This window comes from Canis lupus, unplaced genomic scaffold, assembly GCF_011100685.1.
Source record: "Canis lupus familiaris isolate Mischka breed German Shepherd unplaced genomic scaffold, alternate assembly UU_Cfam_GSD_1.0 chrUn_S60H219, whole genome shotgun sequence".
Lineage (NCBI taxonomy): Eukaryota > Metazoa > Chordata > Mammalia > Carnivora > Canidae > Canis > Canis lupus.
Window position 1 is genome coordinate 33,833 of NW_023331550.1, and position 14,088 is coordinate 47,920.

Below are 14,088 nucleotides of genomic sequence, written 5' to 3' on the forward strand. Positions count from 1 at the left end.
ATCTGAGAAGTCTCTCATGCCATGAAATCAGTGGGTGGTGGGATTTCCAGAAGAGGGATGCGAAAAAGTCAGCAGACCCTGAGTTTCAAAGCTTTCCTTCTTGCTTGGGCAAAGAGCTAACTGGATGAAAGTAACTGAACACACTTAAATTAGACCCATCAGTGACCTTTATTAGGTGCAAAGTAGTATTCCTGGACAATGTAATATGCCACTGGTACACCTGTTCATCCATTAAAGCAAGACAGCCCCTCACCCAGAGCTAACCAGATCCCAAAGTTCCCTGTAAGTGCGTTGTGATCTTCATAACAAGTGACAAGAAGATTAGGACAGCTCATTAATTAAAACGGTTCCATAGGCATCTTGATTCCTTTTGGTTTCCTCTCAAAGAGCTCCAGCAGACGGCCACTGTCAAAGGTTGGTCCTTCTTCCTTTCACCAGCTGTCTCCCAGTCTAAAGACATCCTGGAAATAAAGCCAACCACAAGGAGTCCACGGAACACTGGAATGTGTTCAGCATAAGAAAAAAGTAGATTCTAGCATCTACGAATAGTTAAGTGGAAAAATCTCTCACAGTGGTCCTATCAGTAAATAAACCATTTTTTAGACTCCCAATAATTTACTTTGTCAACATCTGAAATCATGTTGAACAAACTGAGAGAGCCAGACGCCAGTCAGGCCAGTCAGCCTGTGCCAATTGGTGCTCCTGTTGACTACAGGTGTCCTCAACAGGCTTAGCATGCTGTTTGGTCAAGAAGACCTGTACTCCTTGTCTGGCTTTCCTTTAGCCACTCGCTGCCTCATCTAGAGTGATCTGCTCCTCAGTGAAAATCAGGTCATGATTTGGTATTGGGGTGATTTGGTATTATTGCTTTGTTCTTCATCAAACAACTGAGACTTTTGAGTCAACAAACTTTCTTGGGGCACCTGGGTTGCTCAGTCAGAGTCCAACTCATCTCAGGGTTCTGGGATGGACTCTGTGTTGGGGTCCTGGCTCAGTGGGGAATCTGCTGGAGATTCCCTCCTCTCCTTCTGCCCATACCCCCACCTCCTGCTCACGTTCTCTCCTCTCTCTCTCTCTCTCTCTCTCTCTCTCTCTCAAATAATTGAAATAAATACTGGCGGCAGTTCATTCATTTACAACCCTGACAAACTGCCAACACAATATATGCTTTTGTTTTCTGCTGCAAGAATCAGTGTGTTGCCCGGAAGCCCCACTTCACAAAATAGGATGCCTTCATAAAAGCGTTTTAAAAACTGGGCAAAGAGAGAAGGACAAGACTTCCCACCAACGGCAAATGAGAAATGAGAGTCTTTTCTGATATGGGGTAGATTCATAGGTTCTAAAGGGAGAAGGGGCCAAGGGGGAAGTAAGATTCTTCAGCTGGGAATGACTTTCAGAAGGTGATTCCCAGTGGCCCAGTAGCGTAGTGCTGGTGTGCGGTACTCTTCACAGTACTAGAGGGGCCGAGTTATCATTACATTCAGTCTACGTGGAGGTCCTGTCACCCCCTAGGAAAACATATATTGGTGATTCTGCAAATTGGAACATAGGATCAGCCTCTTGGTTCGGAGGCTAAAATGTCTTTGTCTACCAGGCAAATATGTTTATTTCTTTGGCTTGACTGTAATTTGTCTGGGGATCATCGGCAGCACTGAATGCCCACTAGCTACACGCAACTACTTTACAAGTGTTGTGTATTAAGTAGCAAAGCATATGAAATAATGTCTCATGTCCCCTCTTGATAAGCATCAGTGGTTTCTGCCATCAGCTCCGTGGAACCCCAGATGCTAACTGACCCACACAGAAACCTGCTTGAGAATTGCTTCTGGGACAGTTATTGGATCTGCATATATGTAAATACTCTGTTGTAGAGAAATTAAGGGAGGCCTATGGGTAATATCCCAAACCTTTAACTTTCCTTATGTGCATTCAGAAGGTGGCTTTTGTTGCTCACTTGCTCTCCTCCAGATCTGCTGTTTCCTTTCCTACCTGCCTGTCCTGGAACAGGATAGCCTACACAGCACAGGGCGGCCAAAAGACATAAAGAAGTCTGGGATGCTCAGGTGCCCCACGTGGGGGAAGCAAGTATTAGCTGAAATTCTCAGTGGATCTCAGCAAGGCTTCTGCACGGTGCTCTAAACAATGCACATTATGCTTCCAAATTAAATCAGGGATAACAGAGTTGCCGGGTGGCCATGGTTAAGCCTCTATGTTCCACTTAGTTCATGATCTCAGGTTGCTGGATTGATCCCAACATCAGGCTCCCTGCTCAGCAGGAAGTCTACTTCTTCCTCTCCCTTTCTCTCCCCACTGCTCATGCTCTCTCTCCCTCTCTCTTTCTTTCTCAAATAAATAAAGAATATCTTTAAAAAAATAGATATGAGTATTGTCATGCATTGAAGAAAATAGTCTTATAAATCTTTCATCTCATACAAACGTACCTGCAAGCTGGTATCTTTCGGAATTCCGTATAATCTGTGTACTAACTCCATAACTTCCCTCTCAACGATTTCTTGACTGGTGCCTTTCACATCGATGTAGTGGCAGTCAGCACTGGCGAAATGGCAGGAAATTGCCTGTGCAGGGTGAAATGATTAATATTGGGGGAGAAAAAAATCTGTTAACAGCAACAACCAAACAGAAAGTCTTCTTTTAGAACATCAGCTATTTCACTAGCATTTGATTTCTAGAATGTTCCATCGTGTCTTGGATTAGCCTCTTTGGGGTTGGAGTTTTCTCCCCCTAGGTACAGCTAAAGGCTGACTGAGAAATTCCAAGAGGTTTTAAGCTCCCTGGGATACTTGTTTTCAAAATGGGCTGAGAACATAATGACAAGAGTAAGAGGACTTTAAACTTTTTAACATGTGATTTATCTAGCTAGTGCATATCCCCAGTCCTAAACAGGAATGGGTTCCAGGGTTCTTCATCCTCTTCTTAGTCACAGAAGTTAGTTACTCAGCTGAGTTTGTGGTGCTTTGTTATTTTAATGTCTAAAGATCAGGGAAATCAACATTAAAAATACCTTGCAAAGGAAAATAATATACACACCCACCCCTTTCAAATCAAAAGGACATTTGAAGTCCAAGATCATTCACATAAGGTACACATCTTGTTTCCTTCTTAAGGGAAAGGAGGTTACTTGGTTCTCCCCATTCTTTTTTTTTTTTTTTTTTTTTTTTAAGATTTACTTATTTATTCATTCAGAGAGAGCGAAGAGAGAGGCAGAGACACAGGCAGAGGGAGAAGCAGGCTCCCTGCAGGAAGCCCAATATGGGACTCGATCTTGGGTCTCCAGGACCACACCCCAGGCTGCTCGCCACGCTAAACCGCTGGGCCACCGGGGCTGCCCGGTTGTTCCCATTCTTGAAAAGGTTATCAGCAGATAAACTTAAAACTCACTTTCCTAGTCGCATGTTAGTTCTCTTCTCTTGAGATGACCTCACCTCTCAGAAGGGCTGTCTGCTTTGCTTACAACATGAGATTTGTAGACAGTGGAGTCACAAATTCCATTTCCTTTTTTTTTTATTTTTTTATTATATATATTATTAAATTTGTTCACGAGAGACACAGAGGGGAGCAGAGACACAGGCAATGGAGAAGCAGACTCCATGCAAGCAGCGCGATGTAGGACTGGATCCCCGGACTGGGATCACCCCCCTGAGCCAAGGCAGACGCTCAACCGCTGAGCCACACAGGGACCCCCATTTCCCATGGAAGCCCCCAAACCACACCAAGAAAAAGTGACATCCAAGGGGATAAGTACATTACCATATATGCATTTTTAAGTCTTTTTGTAGGGGTTCATCTTTTCCCAAATAAAGTAGTTCAAAAACTATTGAAAAATTACAAAGTTAGGATATTATCAATCACATTACTTGGTTTCTTATCATTTACCTTTTAGTTTCATACAGTAATCACTTTATACTATATTTTCAGGTTTTGACATGAGATCTTTCAGTATGTTGTTATCCTACTCAGTTTATAACCCTGATCATATAGGAAGTAATATAATTCTCTAACTCATACAGACTTTAAGACTATTTGTCTTAGCTTGCTGTTTTGATACAGATGCATATACATAAAATTCCATTTTTTATATCAAGTTGAATTTTGACACCAAGGACACATGATAAATGGCCAAATTCATGAATTTCATGAACATTCATATTATTTATGTCATTGTGGCTGTACCCCTGCTTGTACAGTTCTGAGGATCATGTTGGTGGGGAGTCTGATCTAGTCTTTATTTAAAATTTTGGCATTGTGTTCATCAAGGTATTTTTTGCATTGATTTTGATTTTCTAAATACTGCCTTAAACTATCATTTAACTTGATTGTTGAGGTGTTTGGCACCATCCCCCGACCCCTGCTAAATTTTCCCTGGAGGAGAGGGCTTTCTTGCCTCACCCTCATCCTGGCCCTGTTGACCTGGTGGAAATATGAATGAATGGAAGATGAAACATGGTAGCTAACCCTGCACCTAGGGAGACAATGGGTGTTGGTGTGACAAACTGGCACGCTTCACTCAACCCCAAAAACCCCCTATATATCGTAATAAGAGCCATGTAATGTGGAATAATGTCAGTCCACAGTACTGTCAGAGCTGCTGAATTTTTGAGAAGAGAGAAATCTGGGAATATGGGAAATTTTGTCAAATTTTAATGCAAGCAATGAAATCAATAGGTTTTTAATATATTCATAGCTAAGGGGCAAAAACCATGGCTCGCTGCTAAATCTTATTTCTGGGCAGCCAATTCAATAACAAAGCTATTATAAACTGCCGTCATAAATGGTTCCTATATCCATTTCCCATTTTAAGATTTTAGTACATCATCCATTCTTTCTGTCTCCAAAAGCACAGGCTGTGGGCTACCAAGCAACTCTATGAATGTTCCTAATTCACGATCAGTAGGATTGGGAACCGGAGGTCACATGGCCTCCTACTGATAACTTAGCAAAAAAGAATGTGGTATCAAATATATTTCCTGGTAAATAAACCAGAGCAAGAGCAGTTTAGTTAAACATCACAAATCTCATAAAGTTTCACATATCTTGACATTTTTGCTTCTAACCTATTCGTCTTTGGAAAGCACGGTGATGTAATGCATACCTTGCGGTATCCTTGAGTTCTGTTCCAGCCAGATCCGTGGATGAGCAAAGGATGAAAGAAAACGGTGTCTCCTTTCTCCATCACGAGGTGCACGCGGGGGCTGTTTTCATCATAGTCCTGGATCCCATAGAACATTAAGTTCACGCCCCCCTAGAACACATAAGAGAACCCAACTCTGTATTTGAGGAACCCAATGACTAAAAAGTAGATTTCCTAAGTTCTTCCAAGAGAAAGATAAATAGATTCTTAACAGGTACTGCAAATATACAAAAGCTTCTCAGATGTGTGGCTGTGAAAGTCACATTGTGATATTAAAATCATGGATTTAGGGAGGCAAAGGAAGATGCTGAAATTTCTTCTCACCCTTCATAACTGTATTATATTGAGGATCTAGATCAACGTTGCATGTTGCAGTTAACATGGGAGATCACCTTTCAAGCCTGAATGTATAATCATTCTTTCCCAGGATGATATTCTCCTCACCTAGAACTTTGCCTGAACCATTCTTCTATAACTCAGGAGTACCTCTAAGAAGCTAATTGTTCTCCCAAACCAGCAGAGAGAAAATCTCAATTTTTCTCAGCTCAGAAAGCACTGATGTCACATGCAGAGTAAGGAAAGAAAAACAGTAAATTAAAACATTCTGTTTTTTATAACTATTTCCCAAGTCAGTTATTTCATTAAGTAATAGTTATGGTGGAAGGACGGCATCACATTTCCCTTCCTGAGACTGTGCCACATTCTTCTGGGGAAAGGACTGCTTTCCTGCTGGACTCAGTTGTGGTTTTCATCCAGTGCACTTCTCTCCTGGCCAGGGTTGATACGTGACCTAAGCTAAGTCAATCTAACCGCCCACTGTGGTCACTTTGAATCTGAGCAGAAGATGGAAGGCACTGGTCATGATCACAGTTCAGTTGACCCCACCAGGTGCCCCACCCCGAGTGTTCCCACTGAACATAACCCCCACTCTCCTGCTCATCAGAGCTAGCCAGCCTTTCCATGGACTCAGCAGGTGCCTGCCACCCTCCAAAACACTTCGTTTGGCTTAAGTCAGCCACAGCCCACTTCTGTTGCCTGCACCAAACTTTCCCCAAAACTCAACTGAATTTGTGAATCTCACAGTTTCAGTTATATCAGAATCCAGACCCCAGTATTTTCCTTGGCACTAATCCTCAGTGCAAGAATCTAATTGAGACAGAAGTCCTGAAAGCCATATTCTTTACTTCCTACAGACCACATTCATTCTTCCTGCGTTAACAACCCGTGCTCTTCTCTTTCTGACCATCATTATGGGATTTCAAGACCATATTGTCTGATACCTAAAACACTTATCATCTCCTCTCTGGTTTCTCTGCCTCTGGAGCCCTACCTCCAGTATATCCTGCTCTAAGCCTCTAGATTATCATTATTGAAGGATCAATTTGATCTCACCATTCATGGGCTCAAAAGCCTTCTATACTCTTCCATCCTCAACTAGCTCAATTCCATACACCATGTAACAGTCATGCAATGGAATACTACTCATGCTTCCCCAGAGTCTTCATTGGTCTCTCTAGCAGTAAAGAGATGATTCCTCTCTCTTCTTTATGCCAAGAGCCATCAATCAGTGGGTAAGAAGTAGTTGGCACTTTACACATGCATGTGGTGTTGCAAGTGTTGACATCTTACCTGTGCAATTGGGCTTGATAATTTCATATCCTATATAGTACCTACCAAAGTGCCCCACACTGGTCAGCTTTCCAACACTTCTTGATGGAAAAATGGTTATTTTACCTGACATCCTTGAATCTTCCCTGACCCTAATTGTAAATCCTATAATGATGTTTTGTAAGGAAGGAAATGCCATCTGATTGTTAAAGCTCTTTAGGGAGAGTGATGTGAAATCAAAACAAACAATATTCTGGTTAAGATTTCTCCTCTAGGGGTGCCTGGGTGGCTCAGTCAGTTGGGCGTCCAAGTCTTGATGCCAACCCAGGTCATGATCTCAGGGTGCGAAGTTCAAGCCACATATCTGACTCGTGCTCAGCAGAGTCTGCTTGTCCCTCTCCCTTCCCCTTTGTCTTCTCCTCCCCTCCTCTCCCATTGCTTGTGCTCTTTCTCTCTCTCTCAAATAAATAAATAAAATCTTAAAAGAAAACAACGACAAAAACAAAAAAAAACAGATTCTTCCTCTGAGCTAGAACATGAGACCCCTAACTCTGGGAAAGGAACAATGGGTAGTGGAAGGGGAGGCAGGCAGGGCGATGGGGTGACTGGGTGACAGGCATCGAGGGGGGCACTTGACAGGATGAGCACTGGGTATTATACTATAGGTTGAAAAATCGAACCCTATAAAAAAATACAAAAAAAAGCTAACCTAAAAAAAAACAAAAAACAAAAAACAACAACAAAAAAATGATGCCTCCTCTACGCAGACATACCTCCCATTGGGGATAATTGTGTGGCTTCAGATAGCCTTTGTGTGTGCCTGGGAACACACACAGACAGCCATTGTTCCTGTCGATGTGCTCCATGGCTGTCCAAGCACAGACAATTTTATTGCTGGGCCTGAAGGGGAAGTAGTGCAGATCCTGGTGCAAGGGATGGCGGGATGTCTTCTTGCCTGAAACAGAACCTGCTGTTAATACACACTTGCATCTCAGATTTCATCTCTTTTGCCTGCAAAACCACAGCAATGACTATTCCCACAAAACCCAAAGAAGTGAAACAACATTATTGAGAATCAGTCCAGAGATAAGCATCAAATTTGAATATCAAATCCACAGGACAACTCCAGATCCTCTATTTTTTTTCTGGGTTTCTGGGAGCCGAGGACTTACTGACACACAACATTCACTAGCAATTCATACACATGAACTCTATTGTTTTATTCCTTTGTAATTGTGGTTTGGGCATAGAAGCTAGAATTCAAGAAAAAAAAAGTTTGAGTAATTGAAGAGAGCAACCAAATTTGAGGTTCCCTGTTAGCCTTCTAAGTGGCTGATGCAAAAAATATCAGCTAACTAATTAATAAAAGGCCTCTAAGGGCTCTGGGTGGCTCAGTGGGTTAAGCATTTGCCTTCTCTAGCTCAGGATCTCAGGGCCCTCGGATCAAGCTGCATAGGGTTCTGCTTAGCAGGGAATCTGCTTCTCTCCCTTCCTCTATGATGTCTCTCCCTCTCAAAAAAATTAATAAAATCTTTAAAATAAGAAAAAATAACCATAGAGTTGACATCTGAAATCCTCTCACGATGAAACTCTACTTACAATTCTTTACATACTGTTTTAAGACTTAAAGGTATATACACATTTTATACACATTTGGGTTTTTTTTTAAGATTTTATTTATTTATTCATGAGAGACACAGAGAGTGAGAGAGAGGCAGACACAGGCAGAGGGAGAAGCAGGCTTCATGCAGGGAGCCTGATGTGGGACTTGATTTCGGGTCTCCAGGATCACACCCTGGGCTGCAGGCGGAGCCAAACCGCTGAGTCACCCGGGCTGCCCTTATTTTATGTTTTTAAAGATCTTACTTATTCATGAGAGTCACAGACACAGGCAGAGAGAGAAGCAGGCTCCCTGTGAGGAGCCTGATGCAAAACTCGATCCCAGGACCCCAGGATCACGACCTGAGCCAAAGGCAGACCCTCAACCACTGAGCCACCCAGGCATCCCCACATTTGTTTTTCAAAGTTCAGCATTATGCACAAAGCTATAGTTTGAATCCTTGAAACTTTTTCTTACTTTTCCCTTCTGTTTTTTGTTTAGTTTTGTTTTGGGTTTTTGTGTTTTTTGTTTTTTGTTTTTTGTTTTTGGCTTCTACTTTAAGAAATAAAAGCACTTTACCAGAATCTGGAGGTTTGTTTATAAGCATTGCATGCATGGCCATAATATTGGGTCCAGTGAAGCACACCACATATTTCAGAATCTAAGAGTAAAGAGTTGCATGAGAAATCAAATAAACAACCACGTAGTACAATGTACACTTATTTGTACGAGAGTCAAAATGCACATAGTTATACAAAACACTTGGTAGAAGTGCCTGGGTGAGTCTGTTGCTTAAGCATCCATCTCCTGATTTCAGCTCAGATCATGTTCTCAGGGTCATAGGATACAGGTCTGCCTTGGGGTCCTAGCTCAGTAATGGGTCTACTTCAGGTTTTCTCCTTCTGCCTCTCCCTCTCTATCAAACAATTATTTAAAGAAAAAAAAAAAGTTGGTATTTCCCAACGTTGCAAACAAAGAATGAAAAAGTCAGCACTGGAAATCTGTAACACTCTGAATTAAAAAGTGGTTTTTTTTTTTTAAGATTTTATTTATTCATGAGAGATACAGAGAAAGAGAGAGATGCAGAGACACAGGCAGAGGGAGAGAAGCAGGCTCCATGCCAAGAGCCCGACTTGGGACTCGATTCCAGGTCTCCAGGATCACACCCTGGGCCAAAGGCAGCGCTAAACTGCTGGGCCACCGGGGCTGCCCTTAAACAGGCTTTTAAAGCCAGTTGGAAACCAAACCCCATTTTCTATGAGAATGCGAAGAGTTTCTCTCAGCTTTCAACTGGGAAGGGCAGGAATACCCTCCTTTCACCTGACACTGTCCATAGATGCCCAGGGAGAAGGCACCTTCCTCTTCCCCTCACGGAGACTCTTCATAAGAAGGGACCACGAGGGGCACCTGGCTGGCTCAATCACTAGAACATGAACCTGTTGATCTCGGGGTCGTGACTGCAAGCTACTCCTAGAGTGTAGAAGTCACTTTTTAAAAAGGTGGTAGGGGGACACCATTGCAGCTCAGTCAGTTAAGCATCTGCCTTCAGTTCAGGTCATGATCCCCATGTCCAGCTCCCTGCTCAGAGAGGTGTCAGCTTCTCCCTCTCCCTCTGCCCCTCCCTGCCACTCATGATCTCTCTTGATCTCACTCACTTTCTCTCTCAAATAAGTAGAATCATTAAAGAGAATAATAAATGAAAGGACCATGAGCAGAGGCCCCAATAACGTGCAGCTGCCATGCAGAGCCCAGGGGACAAGAGAACAGCAACAGGGGGACACTTCACAGTCAGGCCACCTCCCTTTCCACAGCTCTTCACTGAGGGCTACAAACCAGACAGTGATAAAAGGAAAAGGACAGCAGGGAGTGAGATGAACAGGTCCCTCCTCCCATGGCATCTATATTCTGTTGGAAGGATGTTAAATAATGACATGGGCACTGGTGCTTGACAGCAAGGTGCAGTTACAGAGTATGAGGAAGCAGAGGCGGGGTGGGGAGGCTGAATTTGGCCAAAGGTCTGGCAGCGGGTGTGCTCCCTCCTACATCTAACCCACTAGGGAGGAAAGCACTCAGCTTTGCATGCCTACCACCTGCCAGGCGCTTTATGTGTCAGCCACTTAAGTCTCACAACAATCCCTGAAAAGTAATGCCCCCAGGAATTAAAGATCCGATTTAAATGATCATTATCCTGCAGATAATAAAGTGCCCAAGGTGGCAGAGCAATTTCAACGAAAAGGACGGTATTCCATCTCCAGTTCTGTCTGACTTCAAAAAATGAAGCCTCTTCTACTGCTTTCTCACTACTTGATCTCCCGTATAAGCCATATTGGCAATTTGAGCATGAAACACTCGAAATGGTCCCAAATCCTAGGAGTCGGGGCTCATATTTGTTTTTTTTTTTATAAAGGGTGTCATCTTTTATATTTTCTTGTGATATTTTCTTTGAAGAATATATTCCTCAAATATATTTCTTCATATACTTTCCTTTCCTGTTTCCTGGTTTTAAGTAATCTCTATCGCTTGAGCCCACGACTCTGAGATCAAGACTCACATGCTCCATCGGGCCATGCCTGCCCAGCATCTCCTACCAGTATTTTCTAAACTTCAGTGACTCAAGAGACATTTTACCATTTCTAGCATATGTTGCTAACTGTCCAATATTAGTCAATAATTTTCCTAAATTAACTCATGTCTTATCCTGATTAATAATATTCCTGAAGTCATAGGTTTGATGCACCAGCTACTTTTTCCAATACATATTGAAATAAATACCCAACTACTATATCGTACCCACCTCCTAAAAGTCATTGCATGAACCAGTAGGTGCATGGTGCACACTTGAGAACAGTGGGAACCCTGGAGGCCTCCGGGTACCCAGGGCCTCAGGCAACACAAGTTGCCTCTAACTTCAAGCTTTTCCTCCTTGATTGATGCTCACAAGTTCCATTTCCATTGCAAGACTTGAGGTTGGGAAGAATAGATGATTCAGGGACCTTGTCCCCCTTTGTCCCCAACCCAAGGGGCTGGACATGATAGGTGGCCTGCCTGTACAGTCTTCTCTCATGAGGAAAATATTCTTTCTTTTTTTTTAACATTTGTTTAAAGATCTTTTTAAATTTTAAGTAATATCCACACACAACCGGGACTCTTGGGTGGCTCAGGGTTGAGCCTCGTTTGGCTCAGGGTGTGATCACAGTCCAGGTAACAAGTCCGGCATCGGGCTCTGTGTGAGGAGTCTGCTTTCCCTCTGCCTATGTCTCTGCCTCTCTCTCTGTGTCTCTCATGAATAAATAAATAAAATCTTTAAAAAATAATAAAAATAAAACTAAAAGCATTTGAAATAAATGGTTCATAAACTGTGGTACATTGACACAATGGGATGCTATGCAGAAGTTTGCAAGTATGATATAGATATAGATACACGTGATAATATGTAAGTCATATGGGAAGATGTCTGAGGTCTATTATAAGTGGACAAAACACAGTGACAACCAGTTTGTTCCCGTGTTACACAAAAGGTGGGAACCCTGGAGGCCTCATCGTGATTCATCTAACACAAGTTACCTCTAACTTCAAGCTTTTCCTCCTTGATCGATGCTCACAAGTTCCATTTCTATTGCAAGACTTGAGGTTGGGAAGAATAGATGATTCAGGGGCCATGTCCCCCTTTGTCCCCAACCCAAGGGGCTGGACATGATAGGTGGCCTGCCTGTACAGTCTTTTCTCATGAGGACAATTTTCTTCCTTTTTTTAATTATTTATTTAAGTATTTTTTTTTCTAAATTTTAAATAATCTCCACATGCAACTGGGACACCGGGGTGGCTCAGCGATTGAGCATCTGCCTTTGGCTCAGGGCATGATCCCAGTCCAGAGATCAAGTCCTGCGCAGGCTCCATGTGAAGAGCCTGCCTCTGCCTCTGTCTCTGCCTCTCTCTCTGCGTCTCTTATGAATATCTCATGAATATCCTGAGTATCTCACTTGGTTAAATGTCCACCTCTGGGTTGGGGCTCAGGTTATGATCTTGGTCTAAGGATCCAGCACTGTGTCGTCCTCTGCACTCAGCAGGGAGTCTGCCTGAGGATTCTCCCTCTACCTCTCCCTGTGCCCCGTCCCCTTCTCATGCCTAAAATAAATACATAAATCTTAAAAGAAAAAAAGTGCATACCTCTTAAAAACTAAAAAATCCCCCATGCTCTACCAACTAAAGCAGCCAGGTTCCCATTAAGTCAAATTATCTAATAGCACTTGGGGTTATAATTTCCAAAATGTTCTATATGCAAAGTGCCCCTTAAAAAAAAGTGTGCCATGTGTCAAGGGACACATGAGTGGCTCAGTGTTGAGTGTCTGTCTTTGACTCAGGTCATGGTCCTGGGGTCCTGGAATCAAGTCTTACATGGCTTCCCACAGGTAGCTTATTCTCAATCTGCCTATGTCTCTGCCTGTCTCTGTGTCTCATGAAAAATAAAATCTTTAAAAAACAATAAACAATCTAAAACCATTCTAAATAAATTATCCATAAACTGTCATATATTTATGCAGAAATTTGCAAGTATGATATAGATACATAAGTGATAATATGTAAGTGATATGGAAAGATGTCTGAGATCTATTATAAGTGGACAAGACTCGGTGACAACCAGTTTGTTCCCGTGATACACAAAACGTGGGGGGTTACGTATGCATTTTCATGGCCATGAAAGAATTCTAGTGAATACACCTAAAAGCTTGGCAGTGAGTGGGGCTGAACGTTGGGAGACTTCACTTTACATGTTCTATATTATGTGGATAACTTTATAAACATGATTTATGCTTAAAGAATGAGAATTTTTTAGACAAGTTTAACTCTAAAGACCTACTTAAACCTCTACTACCAGATTCACAGAAACAAAAGCAACAATAAATGGATGTATAGTGAGTGGGATCTGCAATGTGACTCCTGTTGATATGCCCATATTCAGTGTGAGAGAGGCTCCCCTCTCCACTGCAGAATTCCCGCCCTTCTCCACCAGGTTAATTACCAAGCGCCAGAGCAGGGTATCTCCACCTGGCCAGTATTGACATTTGGGGCCGGATAATTCATTAATTGGGGGAGGGGCTGTTCTGTGCATTATAGGCTCCCTGGGCTCCATTAGCGGCATGCCCAGGCTCTACAGACCAAACCTTGTGGCAACCTGACAGGGCTCCAGGCACCACCAGATGTGCTCTTCCAACTGAGAACCACTGCTCTACAGCCACCAGAGAGGGGCTCAGATAAAGGAAAAGCAGCAATTCCTGGGGCAGGCATGTCGGTGGGCTGTTAACCTAAAAACAAAGAAAACACAGGAAGGTTCTCCAACCTCAGGGAGAGTGCAGTATCTGAAGAGTTCCTTGTCTTCTTGGAAGCCTTGGATCTTTGAAATCATCCTTTCACTTGGAATATATTCTGATTTTGCAATGGACACATCTCTCATTATTATCATTTGTTTTGGTTTCACCTCCCCTCTGCAGATCCTTTCAAACTGGTCCCTAGGAAATGAAATTGGCAGATGATGTCATTACTGCAGGCTCTAGGCACCTGCCTGGCCTGTTCTGTGGAAAGATCCACAAAGATTGAGCAGATGGTGTCTCTGCACCAAGTTGACCTCTAGGCTTAGGACATCATTATCCTGAGTATACCTAAAGGAAAGAAAACTTTCAAATAAGTCCAACTGAAAAATCACAACCCAACACTATGTATCAAGAACCTGAGA

At 42.7% G+C, this 14,088-nt stretch overlaps 1 protein-coding gene across 1 annotated transcript; it reads right to left on the reverse strand.

Annotated features, from left to right (window-relative positions):
- Positions 1–345: 345 nt before the first annotated feature.
- On the reverse strand, positions 346–13,861 carry LOC119879315 (phytanoyl-CoA dioxygenase, peroxisomal-like). Its single transcript, XM_038589656.1, has 6 exons — positions 13,696–13,861; positions 8,937–9,018; positions 7,531–7,712; positions 5,111–5,260; positions 2,442–2,576; positions 346–461 (listed from the first exon to the last, which is right to left on the reverse strand). The coding sequence occupies exons 1-6, from the start codon at positions 13,816–13,818 to the stop codon at positions 432–434; spliced, it is 702 nt and encodes a 233-aa protein (XP_038445584.1). The 5' UTR covers positions 13,819–13,861; the 3' UTR covers positions 346–431.
- Positions 13,862–14,088: the final 227 nt, after the last annotated feature.